This window comes from Gastrolobium bilobum, unplaced genomic scaffold, assembly GCF_033153095.1.
Source record: "Gastrolobium bilobum isolate Gb01-03AN ecotype WA unplaced genomic scaffold, APGP_CSIRO_Gbil_v1 utg909, whole genome shotgun sequence".
Classification (NCBI taxonomy): Eukaryota; Viridiplantae; Streptophyta; class Magnoliopsida; order Fabales; family Fabaceae; genus Gastrolobium; species Gastrolobium bilobum.
In genome coordinates this window covers 228843-246021 of record NW_026895707.1, presented here as the reverse complement: position 1 = coordinate 246021, position 17179 = coordinate 228843, and the positions used below count along the sequence as shown (strand labels likewise).

The 17179-nt window shown below is 33.3% G+C and overlaps 2 protein-coding genes across 2 annotated transcripts; one reads left to right on the top strand and one right to left on the bottom strand.

Annotated features, from left to right (window-relative positions):
* The first annotated feature begins 6179 nt into the window (after positions 1–6179).
* On the top strand, positions 6180–13397 carry LOC133292809 (UTP--glucose-1-phosphate uridylyltransferase). The gene is made up of 21 exons (XM_061491260.1): positions 6180–6430; positions 6553–6600; positions 6720–6811; positions 6898–6988; positions 7392–7452; positions 7558–7635; positions 7721–7771; positions 7873–7946; positions 9045–9117; positions 9223–9280; positions 9406–9452; positions 9540–9605; positions 10081–10113; positions 10824–10876; positions 10951–11026; positions 11167–11223; positions 11313–11396; positions 11487–11585; positions 11665–11769; positions 12807–12878; positions 12964–13397. The coding sequence occupies exons 1-21, from the start codon at positions 6366–6368 to the stop codon at positions 12988–12990; spliced, it is 1410 nt and encodes a 469-aa protein (XP_061347244.1). The 5' UTR covers positions 6180–6365; the 3' UTR covers positions 12991–13397.
* Positions 13398–14936: 1539 nt separating this feature from the next.
* On the bottom strand, positions 14937–16149 carry LOC133293522 (deoxyuridine 5'-triphosphate nucleotidohydrolase-like). Its single transcript, XM_061492096.1, has 3 exons — positions 15625–16149; positions 15485–15586; positions 14937–15378 (listed from the first exon to the last, which is right to left on the bottom strand). The coding sequence occupies exons 1-3, from the start codon at positions 15800–15802 to the stop codon at positions 15134–15136; spliced, it is 525 nt and encodes a 174-aa protein (XP_061348080.1). The 5' UTR covers positions 15803–16149; the 3' UTR covers positions 14937–15133.
* Positions 16150–17179: the final 1030 nt, after the last annotated feature.

Sequence of the window (17179 nt, the reverse complement as noted above, 5' to 3'; positions counted from 1 at the left end):
TCAAGAACAAAAATTATTTTATTTAAATCAGTTTAAGAAATAATTATTTTCTTAAAATCAATTTAGTTTGAAGAACTCAATCACGGTTCAGTTTTATTTGGATTAAAAATCGAATTAAAGCGAATCATAATTATTTTTAACCTTTTAGGAGTATAAAAAAATGTTCATTTTTTTCTGCAATGTAAATAACTTATTTGCATTGAGTCCAAAATGACGTCGTTTTAGGGTGAAGATCAAGTATTTTTGTAATTATAATAATTTTTTCATTATAATTTTTTGATTTTTCAACACAAAATGATGTCATTTTAAGATGAATATAAATAACTTATCTAAATTTATTGTAGAAAGATTAAAATCATAAAAAAAATTAACTAAATCGCAAATCAAATAGAACTAAATCATATTTTTGTTGAGTTGATTCAAAAATCAAATCATTTTTTTAAATGTAGTTCGATGTGCTCTCACCAAACCACTTTTAAGTTTGATATAGAAAATCAAATTAAACCAAACTATAGACACCCTTATCGGAAGATGCTTTGAATTAGCAGCTTAGCTTTATTAATTGAATGAGAGTCTAATAATATACAGGAACAGCAATAATTCTGTATAACAAAATAAGGAGCTAACAGTTACAGCTGAAACAATAACATATCTTTGTAACAAACTAATCCTACGTATCTGTAACAAACTAATTCTATCCCAATACTATCTGTGGGAGTCACGATGGTCCCGTCAATGACGCCGAGTTTATTCTTGGCTTTAAGGGCATTCTTAAGGAGCTTTGCCCAATTGTCATAATTGGTTTGACCACGAAGGACTACCGTAGTGAGAATAGCTCCTGGGTTATCTGAAGGATGGAGGTAAAAAGGTGATTTAGAATCAGAAGCTTTGAGATTTCTGGGTGCGGAAGTCATGATGGAAAGAAAAAAAAAATTATATAAGGCAGGTTTGGAGATCGTCAGTCTCGGATACCATATCAGAAGATGCTTTGAATTAGCAACTTAGCTTTATTAATTGAATGAGAGTCTAATATATAGACCACTGTTACAACAATATCATGCGCTAATATACAGGAATAGCAATAACAAAATAAGGAGCTAACAGTTACAGCTGAAACAATAACATATCTTTGTAACAAACTAATACTAGGTATCTGTAACAAACTAATTCTATCCCAATAACCCTTAATAATAAAAGCAGTATTAACTTGTGTTTTTCTTTTATATCATATTAACTCACTTAGATACTCATCATTCCATGGGTGCAGCCATTCTTTAATAATTTTATTTTATCATATTAACTAAGTTACAGTTGCTTCGATATATATATATATATATATATATATATATATATATATATATATATATATATATATATATATATATATATATATATATATATATATATGGTTCGTTTATTTGTAGTTATTGCAGATAAGTTGTTTGCAGTAAATTAATACAACGTCGTTTTGGGACGGAAATTATGGTCTTTATATATATAATTTTTTAAGATTTGAATACCAAAACGACGTCGTTTTGGAAATAAATGCAGATAATTTATCTGCAGTAACTGCAGAAACATTTTTTTCCATATATATATATATATATATATATATATATATATATATATTTTTGGTTTTTTGTTTCTTCTATTTTTTTTACTTTAGTCTTTTCTATCACTATTAAAAAAAAAATTAGACAAAAAAGAAATTAGTTTTGTAAGATTATAATATATTTGATCTAATTTTTTATTTTTTCTTTTTAATCCTTGGTCTATTTTTTTCTATTTAGACATATCTAATCTTATTTTTTCTTCTATTTTTTTAATTTAGACTTTTTATTTTTAGTATTTTTTGTTACTATTGTAAATTTCTAATATATGTGGGTTTTTTTTTTTAGTCTATTTTTTCTTTTTTGTGGATTACATCCGGATATTCCCACAGTCGATAGCCATGAGACTAATCCCCTCGCCCCGGGTCAGCGCACAAAGCGGTAAAGAGCTGGCTACGGAATGCTTTCCATTCACAAGAGTTGGTATTCGAACCTCCAACCACATGCTTAAGGGACGAGATGTTGAACCATCACATCCACCCACGTGGTTCTATTTTTTTTTTTAATTTAGACATATTTTATTTTTTCTTATATTTTTTCTTCTTTTAATATTTGCTATAAGTGCTTGTAAGTTTTTAATATATTTTACTTTATTTTATTTTTTTGTCCTCACTTTATTCATATTAGTTAAGTTTCTAATAGTATTAAGGATGAGATTAATTAAAAAAATCATAAGGAATAAGTGATTCAAAGTAAAATCATAAGAGGACTTTTGAATTTTTTCTTAGAAAGAATGAGATAATCTCTATATCAAAATTTAAAATAATATAAAATTAGGCCACAATATAGTTATGGTGGAAATTTTTCAATATATTTCACTTCATTCTCACAGACTCCATTAATGAGATTAAGTTGTCATGTTGCGGCACCTGGTCAATATTGAGTGCTGGCAGCATCTGGTCCTAGAATTAAGCTTTATGAAGTAGGGTGTTCATTACCCGATTCTAACTGATTTAAATCGTAACGACCGAACCGAAAAATCGATAGTCGAATTAACTGAAATAAAAAAATCAAAAACCAAAAATCAAAAAAAGCCTGAATATTTTAATTGGATCGTATCGGATTTCAGTTTGGTTAGTGAAAATCGATCCAATTCAAACTGATCTAATGTATTATGTATTTATTATTTTTGAAAAATAGTGACTTGAAAACTTATTATTTTGTAGACTTGAAATCTTGGATATTATTGATAGAAAACTATCTTGCTTTAGTTTTTTAATATCTATTAATCTATTTTAACTCTTTAACAGTTTTAAGATTTGTTTTAATTTAAAGACTTGAATTTTTTAGTTGTTTATAACTATGAATGACTTTATTTTGATATATTTAGTGATTTGTATGTCTGAAATTCTAGGTTTTTTGGAAAATCAAAAATTGATCCAATTCAAACTGAATAAAAAAGGATTGGATCATATCAAATTTTAAAAATATTTAAACCGAATAGATAAATAAATAATTAAATCAAATGGATTGGATCAGATGTTTTTTGGTTTCAAAATCCATCCAATTCATTCCACAAAAATCCTATTACCAAGTATAAGATGGGACATGTAAATACAAGTTGAGCATCCTGTCACACAGATAGAGTAGAGTCGAATCTTTCACATTTTTAAAAATAAATTATCTAATTTAGATTAGACTATTGGCTCAGATCATATTCAAAAATGTTCCTATCTGATTAATTGGGATATCCAACCTAACAGTTGATATATTTATATTGAATTTGTGTGCCCTCTCTCATATATATGTGGAAGAGATACCTTAAAAAATAGCTAATATTACTATACACTATAATATTTACCGTATAGCCAAAAAGTGAGGTGTATGCATAATAATAGTAGGAGAATGAGAGTTTAAAATGTGTGTACTTTATTGACTTAACCTCTTATAGATGGGTTATTTGGCTGGACTTATGGGACACTTAGAAATATTGAGATTACAGTTGTTGATCCATTACTGTCATAGTAAGATTAATATAATTAAAAAATCTTTTATTAATTTTCTCTTAGGAGTAACTTTTTTGGGACCTTCTAGAATATATATTTTTGTCATGTCCTTGATAAAATAATATTTTATATAGATATGTCAAAGCCTAACCCGGTTTATTTATAGATGTAGATAGGTTTAACCTTTTTTGTTTTATTATTAAATCACTTTTTTTATCCTTTAAAACTACTTATACAATAAATACATCAGACTTATGTCCTCCTCATTGCGAGAGCCGAACCTCTTGTCTTCTTTCCCTTAGCGTGTTTGCAACGCTTCTGCCTTGTTCATTATCAGGTCGCTGTGTCTAGGACGTGCTTGAATCGAATCGAATTTTTTGAAAAATTGAACTGAATTGTTTTAAATTATTCGATTCAGTTGGAAATGATTCGGTTCGGTTTGGAACCGATTCAGGTCGATTATCTTTAGAAAAAAAAATTAAAATTTAAAAAATAAAGTTATAAAAATTAATTTGGTTTGGTTTGAAAATAGTTCAGTTCGAAAACAGTTCGGTTTGATTCGGTTCTTAAACTGGTTCTAAAAATCGGTTCGGCTCATGAACTGGTTCTTTAAAAACTGATTCGGTTCATGAATTAATCTTTAAAAATCAATTATTTTAAAGTCAATTCGATTCGGTTCAATTTTTTAATTATTTTGCACATCCCTAACTGTCTCACTGTCACTCTCGTGTTTTTTGGCTTCCTATTGTTAGGGTAAGCCCTTGTTATTCTCCTTTGTGGTATCTAAACTATGTAGTATACATACATTAAACCAACAACATATCTAACTTTCCGAATTGGCCTTAGGTGCAAGAGCAGGCACATCATTCTCTCTCAGGTGAGATCAGAAAAATCTCCCTTTTAATCATGGGAAACATTCACAATGTTGAGCCGTTTTTTCTGGGCAATTCTTCCGAGATTGTCCTGCACAAAACCCGGAGTTGGAAAAGCATCATATGCTCATGATGTAGATTGGTACTTCTAATGTAAGACAACAAGAAAATGCCAGGATGCTCATATGAAATGCCAAAGCCATATGGGATATGCTTCCTCAAGTTTTAATAATTCATCAACCTCAGCTTTTGAGCCCTTGAAAATTAATTATGGCTTTAAGATGAATTAGCACTGGATTGACACTGTTCAATAACCTATTTCCATAGAAGAATAAATCATTTACTGAAGAAAAGGAGTGAATTTCAAAAGCATCGCTAAAATGCACAAACACTAGATAAACAAGTATAGATTAAGCACCACCAGGGATAGCCTAGTGGTGTTGGGTGTGTTTAGGGAGTGTTAGGTTCGCTGTTTGATTTCATGTAATATCCAAAAAAAAAAAAACAAGTATAGATTAAATTTATTCTCAATGTAATTTTATCCATGGACCAATATAAAATGTGGAATAATCCAAATTTTTTTTACAAATTACACTAAGTATGACTGGTCATATACTATTGATTTTGAAGTATGACCGGTTATACTTAGTTTTTAAGAGTTTGTAAACAAAATGTTTGTAAATATAATTTTCTCCATATAAATTTAGGGTAAAACATTTCTCCTGTCAACGGAGATAAGTTATCTCCGGTGATCACAAAACGACGTAATTTTATGACGGAAATCAAAATATTTTTGTTATTTTAATTTATTGCAGGATTATATTAGTCTTTTAATATTATAATTTTTTAATTTTATAACTTAAAACTAAATCATTTTGGGCTCACTGTACGACCGCAGAAACACTTTTTCCGTAAAATTAACTAAAAATTGTTCCGAAGTCCATCATCTTCTAAGATGGCTGCCACCATGTCTTGATTCTCTGGAATACAGGGTTTTACATTGTGGTTACTTTACGGTCAATTGCGGCCCATACAGTCCCCAATCAAAAGTCTAACGCAGCTGCAGCAGCTACATCAAGCGAGATGTTGTAGCCACATCACATGATGTTAAAAAATTATTGAATTTTCAAATATAGAGCCAAATCATGATATCAAAATCCATAAGCGTTGATCTTCATTGCTGTACTGGACATAAACAAACGAACATACAAAGAACAGAAATTTCAAGCGTGTGATAAGTTGATATTTTGAACTCAAACAATGAAAGCAACATAAATAAAATACGGAAGAACCATGGAGGAATAAGGAAGTGAAGCCTTTTCTAAACTTCAAAATTATTTTTTATAAACTTATTCTGTATCCGGACTTGAATGGTTGATCCTGCTACGTTTGTTTCAATGTAAATTAAGTTGATGATTGTGACGCAAATATCATAATAATTTCTGCACGTCTTAAATTGTAAAGTCCATCACGAGGAAGAGGAACCGGTTTAGGATTGTTTTGCCACAATACTTCTATCTTTATTTATTTTTTGGGTCAAAAGAAGCTTCTAAATTCTAAAACCATGAATTTGGCACTCTAGAACAGAAGCCCACAGCTTAAGAGAGCCCAACTTAAAAAAGACCAATGGGCTACCTTATTGCTTGCGTGAAAGACGCGCCACTCTTTTCGACGATTGGACGAGAGCATGAGAGCGGGGTGCGTACCAATGCGTGATATATTCAGTTGCTAGAGAAGCATATTCTGTCCTTAAAATAACTAGACTACAATAGAGTTTCGTTTTGGTGTCAATTTCTGCAAGCACCACCACACCCTCTCTTATATCACCACCATCATCACATCACATCACATTCTCATTCACACTCTTCACCTTATTCTCTATCCTCGTTCTCTTCTCTCCACACGTAGCCTCGCATCCTTCCTCTTCTCTCGAAGCTATGGCCACTGCTACCGAGAAGCTCTCCAATCTCAAACCCGCTGTTGCCGGATTGAACCAGATCAGGTCTCTCCCTTTCTCATTTCCAATCCTTCAATTTTGTTTTTCCTTCATTCTCTTTCTCTCGTTAAACTGTGAAAACCTTTTGTGATCTCCGATCCGAATCTGATCTGTGTTATTATTTACAGTGAGAATGAGAAGAACGGATTCATCAACCTCGTCTCTCGCTATCTCAGGTGAATCACTATGTCGGATCCTCTGTTATTGATAAACTTGTGTACACTCTGCGAGAAGTTCCGGTGAATCATTTTTTTTCTCTCTTCTGATTAACGTTATCTTTTTTAATGTGTTACAGTGGCGAAGCTCAGCATGTCGAATGGAGTAAGATCCAGACTCCTACTGATGAAGTGGTTGTGCCTTACGAGAGCTTGGCGCCAACTCCTGATGGTAGCGAACCATTTCGTTCTGTTTGCTTTGGTCGATTTGATGTTGTAATAGAGTTCAGTGTGTTTACGTGAAACAAAATCGTGCAGGTTCTTCAGAGATAAAGAATCTCTTGGACAAGCTTGTGGTGTTGAAGCTTAATGGAGGCTTGGGGACAACTATGGGTTGCACTGGTCCAAAGTATGTCTATGCCTGTGCCTATGCCTAATCGGACATAATTATAGTTTACTTCGGATGGCGGGAAATTTCAATCTAGATTTGAGATTAAGATCATGTATCTGATTTTGATTGAATATTGACCTCCTGTTTTTCTAGCTCGATGCTGATCGAAAGACATAAACTATAGGATCGATATAGGTGTGTGCTTGGCATTTTGTTTCAAAGAAAATCCGTGTGCCTCCTTTTATTCAAGGGGAAAAAAATGTATAATATTTTTCAACATATTGAATCTACGGAGAGTAGAAAATTAATTCGATGACCTGTTCTGGAATAAAAATTTCCTGAAGGATTACTGTCTTAAATCACCATTTTCAGCTACTCGTATCTGTATGTAAGTCTTAATTTTGTATGTAAATTAATGCAGATCCGTCATTGAAGTTCGTGATGGGTTGACATTTCTAGATTTAATTGTCATCCAAATTGAGGTTATTTTCTGATCCTTCTTTTGCTTGATTTTTATATTGTCCCCCCCTTTCTCCCTCCCTCTTTTTTTCATTTGGACTTACCACTGATAACTAAAATCGGTGTAGAATCTCAATTCCAAATATGGAAGCACTGTTCCTTTGCTTTTGATGAACTCATTCAACACTCATGATGACACTCAAAAGGTGCACGTCCTTTGCCTTTTATCCCCTCTGCTGAGTAGAATTATAGCCGATTTTGCATGTGAACTAACATTCTGACTGTTTGTAGATTATTGAAAAATACAAAAACTCGAATATTGAGATTCATACTTTTAACCAGGTTTGTAACTGTTTTCTTGTTCTACTATCTTATGGATTTTCTGGAATTTGAGCTTTAATTTCTTGTTTTGACAATTTGTTGCACTATTGAAATATATGCAGAGCCAGTATCCTCGATTGGTTGTGGATGACTTTTTGCCATTGCCCTCCAAAGGGAACACTGGCAAGGACGGATGGTATGATTTCATTTGTATTTTTTTACTGTACTATTCTACTATTGCGTTGATTTGATTTCACAACTTTCACTAGATTTATGTCTTTCTTCTGTCTTTTTTTAATTAGCACTGATAAAATAGTACATGGTTAATTAGATATACATCCAAAGAAATGCATGTTAATCTATATGAAAAACTTCAAGTGAATGATATTTTGTTTAAAGCTCCTAACATACTTTAGAGTACGTGGACTCTAAAGCTCCTAACATATTTTTTGTTTATAGCGCCACCCTGTCATTGTTGATGTGCGAATTTCTTCGATGCTGATTTCTTTCAATATATCCCGACCGCTCGCGAGTCCTTTTTATGTATTTGTATTTAATGTTTGGTCAGTGCTTTGGTTGTCATTCAAAATTCAAATTGTAATTATATTCTTCTTTCAAATATGTGGCTTAACACATGATTGTTCAGGGTACATATTTCATTGGATCGCTTAAGTTGTGTGCCCCCCCCCCCCCCCCCCCCCCCCATGATTTGATCTTCAAATGTCAAAGTAGTTGATTTATTATGAGAATAACAAAAATTATCATAAAATTGTTCTTCCCGACTGACAGCAGACATAACTGATAGCAGAAACCTCATGATGAATTCATGCATCTTTGGTATTAAGAGAAGAAAGGTTTAATATTGTTTATATAAAAATTGTAATTAAACATCAACAACACCTTAATCCCAAACCGTTGGGATTCGTAGTAGATTAATCCAAATAAAAAGCAATAGAATATGTATAGACTGTTTTTGCCTTCTTCAAACCTTTTGGACCAGAAGTTACATGCTTGTCATTAGAGTAAGGTTTGCTGGGGTAAGCCCCAATTAAGTATAATGGGATATAATTAATCACGTAGTTTTAATTGTCCTATATGTCATGGTTTAAAAGTAATATCATGTTGATAATATGTCTTAGACCCCAACAAATATCATATTATGGTTATTTTGAAAGTGGCACCTTTGCTTTATGTCGTTTTCAATCAGAAAAATGTTCAAGCTAGTTGAAACGAACCTTGAGCTCATCTGCTAACAGAGTTCCAAGTTTGGCTTATGAGTAACTCTTGTGAATAGGTACCCTCCTGGCCATGGGGATGTCTTCCCATCATTATTGAACAGTGGCAAACTTGATGCACTATTATCAAAGGTTGACCCCAGAGCTCAACTTGTTTCTAGTTGGACTGTCTTTTATTTATTTATTTCCAAAACCATTATCATCACTACTTTTTTCTTTTCCCTTTTGTTGTTATAGGGTAAAGAGTATGTGTTTGTTGCCAATTCGGATAACTTGGGAGCTATAGTTGACTTGAGTATCCTTATTTAAGTTTTCATTGATTCTTTCTTTTCCAATTATTCTCTCTGGCTCTATTGCTTATTACTTATGCATGAAAACTATGTTTTTAGCGCCATCAGTGTACTTGACTCATCAATTTAGAAATCTTAAATCATTTGATCCAGAACAAGAATGAATACTGTATGGAGGTAAGGGAAGATGGCTGTTATCAAGTGACTTCGTATTATTTTTAGACTTAACATCATTTCAATGTTTTATATGTGTTTATTATGCAGGTGACTCCCAAAACATTGGCAGATGTAAAGGGTGGAACTTTGATTTCTTATGAAGGAAGAGTTCAGGCATGTAATTTTTCTGGTTTCGTTTCGCCACAACCAAGATTTTATCTGATTAATTCAATACTCTAGTTATAGCAAATTTTTTAAATCTCTTTTCAAACTTGCTTCTGTGTAATTATAGTTTGTCCTTAGCTTTTATATAGGGAAAACCTGTTGCACAAGGCTCCCCGACTTTGTGAGTTTAGAGGTGATAGTTAAATGATTGTATGCAGTCTTAGTCTTACCCTTACATTTTTGCAAAAAGGCTATTTCCCGAACTCAAACCCATGGTCTTCCAATTAAAAAGAAGTAAACTATCTGCACTTTTTTTTATCAAATATATATATATATATATATATCCTTCCAGAGTTCAACAATATCTTGTTTTCGACTCATTGGTTTTTGTCTCTTGAAAGAAATAAGAAAATTAAGATCAATTGTGAAACCTTAAGAAGAACATTGGTGTCGTGTAACATTTATCTTTGATTCTTTAATGCAGCTCCTGGAAATCGCCCAAGTCCCAGATGAACATGTAAGCTACTATATCTGTCTCTTATTCTTGAATCATCCCCCACTCCCAAGTGTAGGTAACTTTTTTAAATAAATTTAGCTATTTTATGTAAATAGAATTCTATGAAAAATATGGATAATGAGTAATCATTTATAAATTTATTGAAATGGGATTGACTTGTTTGTTTTAAATTTTTTATGCTGTATTCAAGGACCTAGTTGAACTGATGCTAATGCATTACCTGTTTCATGGGAGAGATATCGTATTTGGTTAAAACTTGTTTAATATAAAAGTGAAAGAAAAAACATATAATTGAAGTTGCACAATATTTCCTTTCTGGAAAATCTTTGAAGGTTCAATTGAAAATGATACATTGTCAGCTGTTACTTTGGTAACTACTCTTTGTTAAGGAAAGTCCAGTAAAGTGAAATAGATAAGGAGTTCTTAATACAATTGCATGACATATTTTGCTTTACAAGCAGTTGATAACTGTTGATGTTATGAAGTTATGAACTGTTGACATTCTTTTTGTCAAAATTTATCCAATATTCACATTGGTGGTATAATGTTTATAAAATTAAATCACAATACATGCTTTTGCAATTATTTTGATACAATCTGTGGAAGCTGGAACTTTTCATAAATGATGATGATAAGCCTTGACTTTGGTGGAGAATAGAGAAAAGATTTGCTTATTATTCCATTCACATGTAATGCTCTCTTCTATGCAGGTCAGTGAATTCAAGTCAATAGAGAAGTTCAAAATTTTCAACACAAATAATTTGTAAGTTTTGCTGGTTCTTGCCCTGATTGTTTTATATTATATACACATAAATAGGTATTGACAGTAATCTACAGGTGGGTGAACTTAAAAGCAATTAAAAGGCTTGTTGAAGCTGATGCTCTTAAGATGGAGATTATTCCGAACCCAAAGGTTCAAATTGCTTATTTTTCAAGTGATAGCCTATATTTCCTTATTTTCTTTTCAGGGGGATGGGGTGCTCTACTGTGCATTGGTTGTTTGACAGTTGATATTTAGTTGGAAATTTGCTGACAAAATTTGTGGATTTGTAGGAAGTTGATGGAGTAAAAGTTCTTCAGCTGGAAACTGCAGCTGGTGCAGCGATAAGGGTACTCAATGTTTATTAACACTTTAATAATGTGTTCTTACTGCTGTAACTTTCTTCTAGTGCTTTTAATTTCACATCTTTTTTTAACAGTTCTTTGACAAGGCTATTGGTATTAATGTTCCTCGATCCCGATTCCTTCCCGTGAAGGCAACTTCAGACTTGCTTCTTGTCCAGGTTATAAGCTTTTCTGATACTAGGCGTGAAATCTTGCTTTGAAATTGATTTGAGCCTTTTATTGACATAATTAGTTGTCTTGTTACTCAGTCGGACCTCTACACTTTGGAAGATGGATTTGTAATTCGGAACAAAGCTAGGGAAAATCCTGAAAACCCTTCTATTGAATTGGGGCCGGAATTTAAGAAGGTTAAGATCTATATTACTGATTACATGGTGTTAGATGGTGACTTAACTATAATACTAATTTTCTTATTATCCTTCACAGGTTGGCAACTTCTTGGACCGGTTCAAGTCAATTCCTAGTATTGTTGAGCTCGACAGTCTAAAAGTGGCTGGTGATGTATGGTTTGGAGCTGGTGTTATTCTCAAGGTATTGTGGATTTAATCCTTAATTATTCTGTTCTTTAGCTTTGTGTTCCATTCTAAGTGTGGCAGACTTACTGTAATAATTCAAACTAATTGAGTTTTATAATTCAATATATCCCATATTATTATCTTAAATTTCAGATCCCAATATAATTAAGTTACTTAATGGACCAGAGAAATGCTTCCTTTTTTTACTATAACTCATCATTGTTATCATAGTTTCTTTTTTATTTTTTTCTCCTGTTCTTTGACCTATATATAAATGCATGAAACCTTAATATATCCATAATTAGCTTGTAAAATTTCCCCTTGCTATGATTAATGTCAGTTTGCATTTTATTACTACACGAGCTTAGAATTGTTTTCCTAATGTTTGGTTGCATGAAATCAAAATCTTGAAATAGTAACCGCAGCCAGTTGAAATGTTATTTCAAAAATCATTGAAGTCCAGAAATTTTCTAGTACTTCGGTTTAAGTAACTAAGAATGTCAGCAAGAACCAGATTATATTTTATAGTTATAGGTATATTTTAGTCCCCATGGTTTCCACTAATTTGCATTCGGTCCCTATAATGTTATTTGTATTACAGTCCCTATATTTTACTTATTTGATTTTTGGTCCCTATCATAGGGTATTAGTCCCTATACTTTTCAGTTTTTTGGGTTTTAGTCTTGATAGTTTATATTTATCAAAAGATGATCCCTATTTTCCATGAAGGATTCGTCCTTATGGTTTAACTTATTAAGGTAGTGGTCCCTTAATGGCATGACATTATAAGGACCTATACCCAAGAAGAAAAAATTGGGATCAAAACTCAAATGAGGGACAATTATGCGGGTCCAAAATCTGCCTTAAATCTTATTTAATTGTAGTCCAAACTGACCCAGAACTATTTTGACTAGATTTTCAGTTTATGTTCTGACTGCCAGTAAATTATTCTGCCCTCACCTTTTTAAAATTCCATCCACGATTGGGAAAGAGTTATAAAAAATCGTATTACTTTGCTTTCTGATTTCTGTTGTTTTTCTGGTGCCTTTACAGGGGAAAGTCAGTATCGTAGCAAAACCTGGTGTAAAGCTGGAAATTCCTAACGGAGCTGTAATTGCGAACAAGGTATTTAACTATATTTGGATATTATTTGTCACCGTGAGGTTGTCATTCTACTTATTATGCCTAAAGGTTGAATTGCCATGCGCAGGAAATTAATGGCCCAGGTGACCTGTGAGGAAGCTAATGAGTTTAATGCATCAGACCGACCGTATACAATCTTGACAGTCTTGTGTTATTTCAATTATGTATTACTCCAACTTTGATAGGAAAATAAAATAAGGTGTATTTTGTTGAGGATGTCTCAGTATGGAGCTTTGCTGGTTTGTCTTGTGATTCTGTTTAGAACAAAAATATCACTAGGTCGGTCATGAGTTCTTCATGATATTAGTGTTCATGCCATTTTGTATAATAACGTTTCCTGTCTGTTTTTGTTACCATGAGATGAGGTCTCGAACGAGTATTATAATTGTTATAGTTGTGTATTGTTGGGACAGCTTCTCGGTCTTCTTTTTGCCACCCCCTTTCTCTCTGTTACATAGAAGGGGGAAAACAATCCCTCACACAGTCTAATATCCCGATCGAATAGTCATATGTTGGCGTTTGATCCATTGCGGTGTTTCAATAGCCATTTTGCATATTTGATGTAGGCGTTTGATATGTCTGGAAAAATATTTCTCAATACGGAGGGTTGAGTTTCGCATGCAATTTTTTATTTTTTTTAAATGAGTGCTGAATGGGATCATTAAATTTTCTTTTAAAAAAAGAAAAATCCAGATTGTGTCACGTGCTGCAATCTGGATCCTCTTTCTATAAATATCTCAAATGTTTTATCAAACAACTTCTGGATAGGAAAGATTCAAATTCAGGAACACGAGGCGGAAAGGGATGAGTGAAAATAATGCAAAAATAATATATTCCAGCTGGGACTATTATTAATTTAAGGAAATACAAGTTCGGGTTTGACAAACCATAGTTCTTGCCGTACAAATTAATTTCACTCTTGCACTTTCACTCAACAGAATTTGAGATCATTTTTAATAAATATAGTCTTCTTCAACAAGTCCGCATCACACCTGAAGGCTGCAGTTTATTCCTTTGTTGATTATTGATGATTTCTTAATAAGCATGAGGAACTTAATTCAAACACAAAAAAATCCTTCTGAGTTTGAGTTTCACCGTAATGGCTTTTTTTGAAAGCTTTGGAGCATTTACCAAAAGAAAGCTATCAACAGAGACATGAACTATTTTTGCAGGAAGTAAACTATCCGGTACGGATAAAGGCAATGAATTCCTGATAAATGTAAAGCAAGGTTGTAAAACGCTGCAGAGAATCCCACACCACCGCCAATCCAAAAGGTCCTAAGATAAGATTTATATTCCAATGTACAGCACGAAAATCCAGAGTTATCAGCTCAAGCATGCATCACAAGTCTCTCACATAGTAACAAGCTCATAAACATACACTAAAGAGATTACAGTAGACATGACTACAAAGAAACTTGAAGTAGCGCCATGGCCATGCAGCTCTAGTAACCAAATTTTCATCATGAGGGCTAAAACAAACTCCAGATATAGAAGCAGCGGTAGTACTCTAATCAAATATGAACCAGACACTTTTCCCCCCTTTTTTACTACAGGCAAAACTAGCTATAGAAATGTAAATGTGAGAGAAAGACAAGCTGTGAAAAGCAATTTCTAATTGGTTCCTGTTGGAGCTGACCCTCATAAAATGTGGAGGGCGGCCTAATACAGTTTTCAACTCCAACATGTTTATTTCGAGCTTTCAAAGGTGAAGCAACAAACAAAATCAACTCAAAGCCGAACGTTGCCATTATTCCCGTCAGTATTAAATGGAGAGAATTCTTATTTTAGATCTTTCATGTCCGCCTCAGAATTTCAATTTTCCCAGTTTACAGCACCGAGAAACATAAAAACACTGGAGAAATGGAAATTGCATAATTCTAATGCACGCCAAAAAAAATATTAATATTAATATATAATCCGATTATTAGATCTCTTTCCACCACTTCCTAATCCATGTATATTACTACCAACAAAATTTGACACCAGAAAGCCGACCAAATTTTACTGTATAATTTCTTTTTCATAGCAAATTCCTTTCAACCAAATATTACGACAAGTTTGGGGATAGGAAAAGCACTAAACATGAAATGGGCTAAGAGAAGTTTGATTTCATTTGTTTACAGCCCTAAAAATAGGTGGGAAAATGTAGAAACACGCCCACCCTCGGTTTTTTCTCCACATCCCTTAAGTCCTAACTAAGCATGCTACGTAACATCAGAACACCGAAACCCCAATCAAACACCGGTAGATCCAAAGCCACCCTCACCTCTGAGAGTGGGATCCAAATCATCAACCTCAGCAACATCCGGGGTTACGATCTGCTCGATGATCAGCTGTGCAATCCTATCTCCAAGCTTCACCTCAAAATCGACATCGGAATGATTGAACAGGATCACACCAACCGGACCCCTGTAATCAGCGTCGATCACCCCAGCACCGACGTCGATCGAATGCTTCCACGTCAACCCCGACCGTGGAGCTACAAAACCCCAAAAATCCCCAAATCAACACTAGATATTAAAAAAAAAAAAAAGAATAAACAATTAACAACGAAACAATAAAAAAAGAAACAAACAATTAATTACCAACGCGAGCATAGGTCCCTTGTGGAGTAGAAATGCTGATATCAGTAGCCACCAGAGCCTTCCCTCTTGCTGGCACCTTCGTCTCCACCGCACTGCCAAAATTAATCCAAATAAATAAATTGATTTAACTCCATGCTATACATGATGTACAGAGAGAGTGGAAGCCCTAGAGGGCAAAATGGCCTTGTCCGAGAGTTTCTTCACTCGGATAAGAAGAGGGTCGGCAGAAACGTCGCCGTTTTTGTGGAGCTTAGGGATCTTGGGCGAAGGCTCTTGAATCTCGGAGCAGTTGTTGGCGTGTGACTCTGGTCGGGCCATTCTGAGAACCGTGCTTGTGTGCGCCAAAGGGAAAATGAAATTGGTGAGGATGGAAATGAGAACGGAGGGTGGTTTTATATAGAGGGGCAATATCCAATGCAATCATGGCGCCAAAATTTCCCGCCATTTTTTCGGTAGAGTTTGGAATTAGATCGTCGAGAATGTGAATGTATGCAGCTTCAGTTGAGTTCAGTTGAGGAGACAGAGTCTTCAATTCAATAATACTCCATAACTCTCAATTTTTATTTTATTTTTTAAAAAAAAAATGGAGGAAAAATATTTTTTTGTAAAAGTTATAAAGCCCATGAGATAGTCCACTCAACGAGACACCGCAGTGTAAGAAGGTTTATATTCTTTATTTCTCTGTAAATTAAAATTAATCACGAAAAAAAAGGTATGTTCGGCTTTCATGGAATTTCGATTGTATGTATTTGGACAATTTTAACCTTATATTTTGTTCAGTCTATCACTTCTATTTTTAAAAATGTAATTAAATACTCCAAACTCTAATAGCAATATCAGATGCAGCGGAGGGTGTTTGTTGGAAAACGAAGCGAGCAAGTCATTTTGGCCCTTATATTTTCACATTTGCTAATGATATTTTATTTTTTCCGGAGGCATCATATGCTCTGTTAGATAATATCAATCATGGGGTGCCCCAGCTCTTTTTATGTGAAGCCACTTGTCAGATAACCAACAAACAAAACACAATATTTTATTCTTAAAAAATATAAATCGTTGGAGAAGATATTTTATTCAGAATAAATTCACAAAATTCTCCATTAATATAATCATGTCAAAGTAAACGACAAGGTGTATAGATAATTTAAGGAAATGGACCATCTCATCTTCTTTTTTTTTTGGTAAGAAAGGATGATGATTTTTTGGCATATCCTCGGGCCCCAAAGATTTTCCAAAAAACTGCTTGAGGCAGGGTTTGATCCTGCACTAAGCAATCCCTTGAGAGCTCAGCTGCCAACTGAGCTACCCTTGGGGGTTGGACCATCTCATCTTAAAAAAACATGAGATGATTATATGAAAAAATCACAAACATATAAAGATGAATTAATGATGATGATTTTATAATTATTTATTTTAATATTGCTTTCTCCCTCTTTCTTTATAATGTTGATCTATTTTTGTGTTACAATTCCTCACATGATCATGTAATATTTTCTTTAATACATAGTATCAAATCTCATAATTTAATAGCAATAGAGTTTCACAAGTTTCTCAATGAAATTAATGTAATTTGAAAAAATTCAAATAATACTATTTATAAACATAATACAATATAACGCAGTAACTTCATCACACTTTATCTCTGCGATTTCACCGCATGTCTTCACATATATGTTTAAAAAAAATAATCCTAGG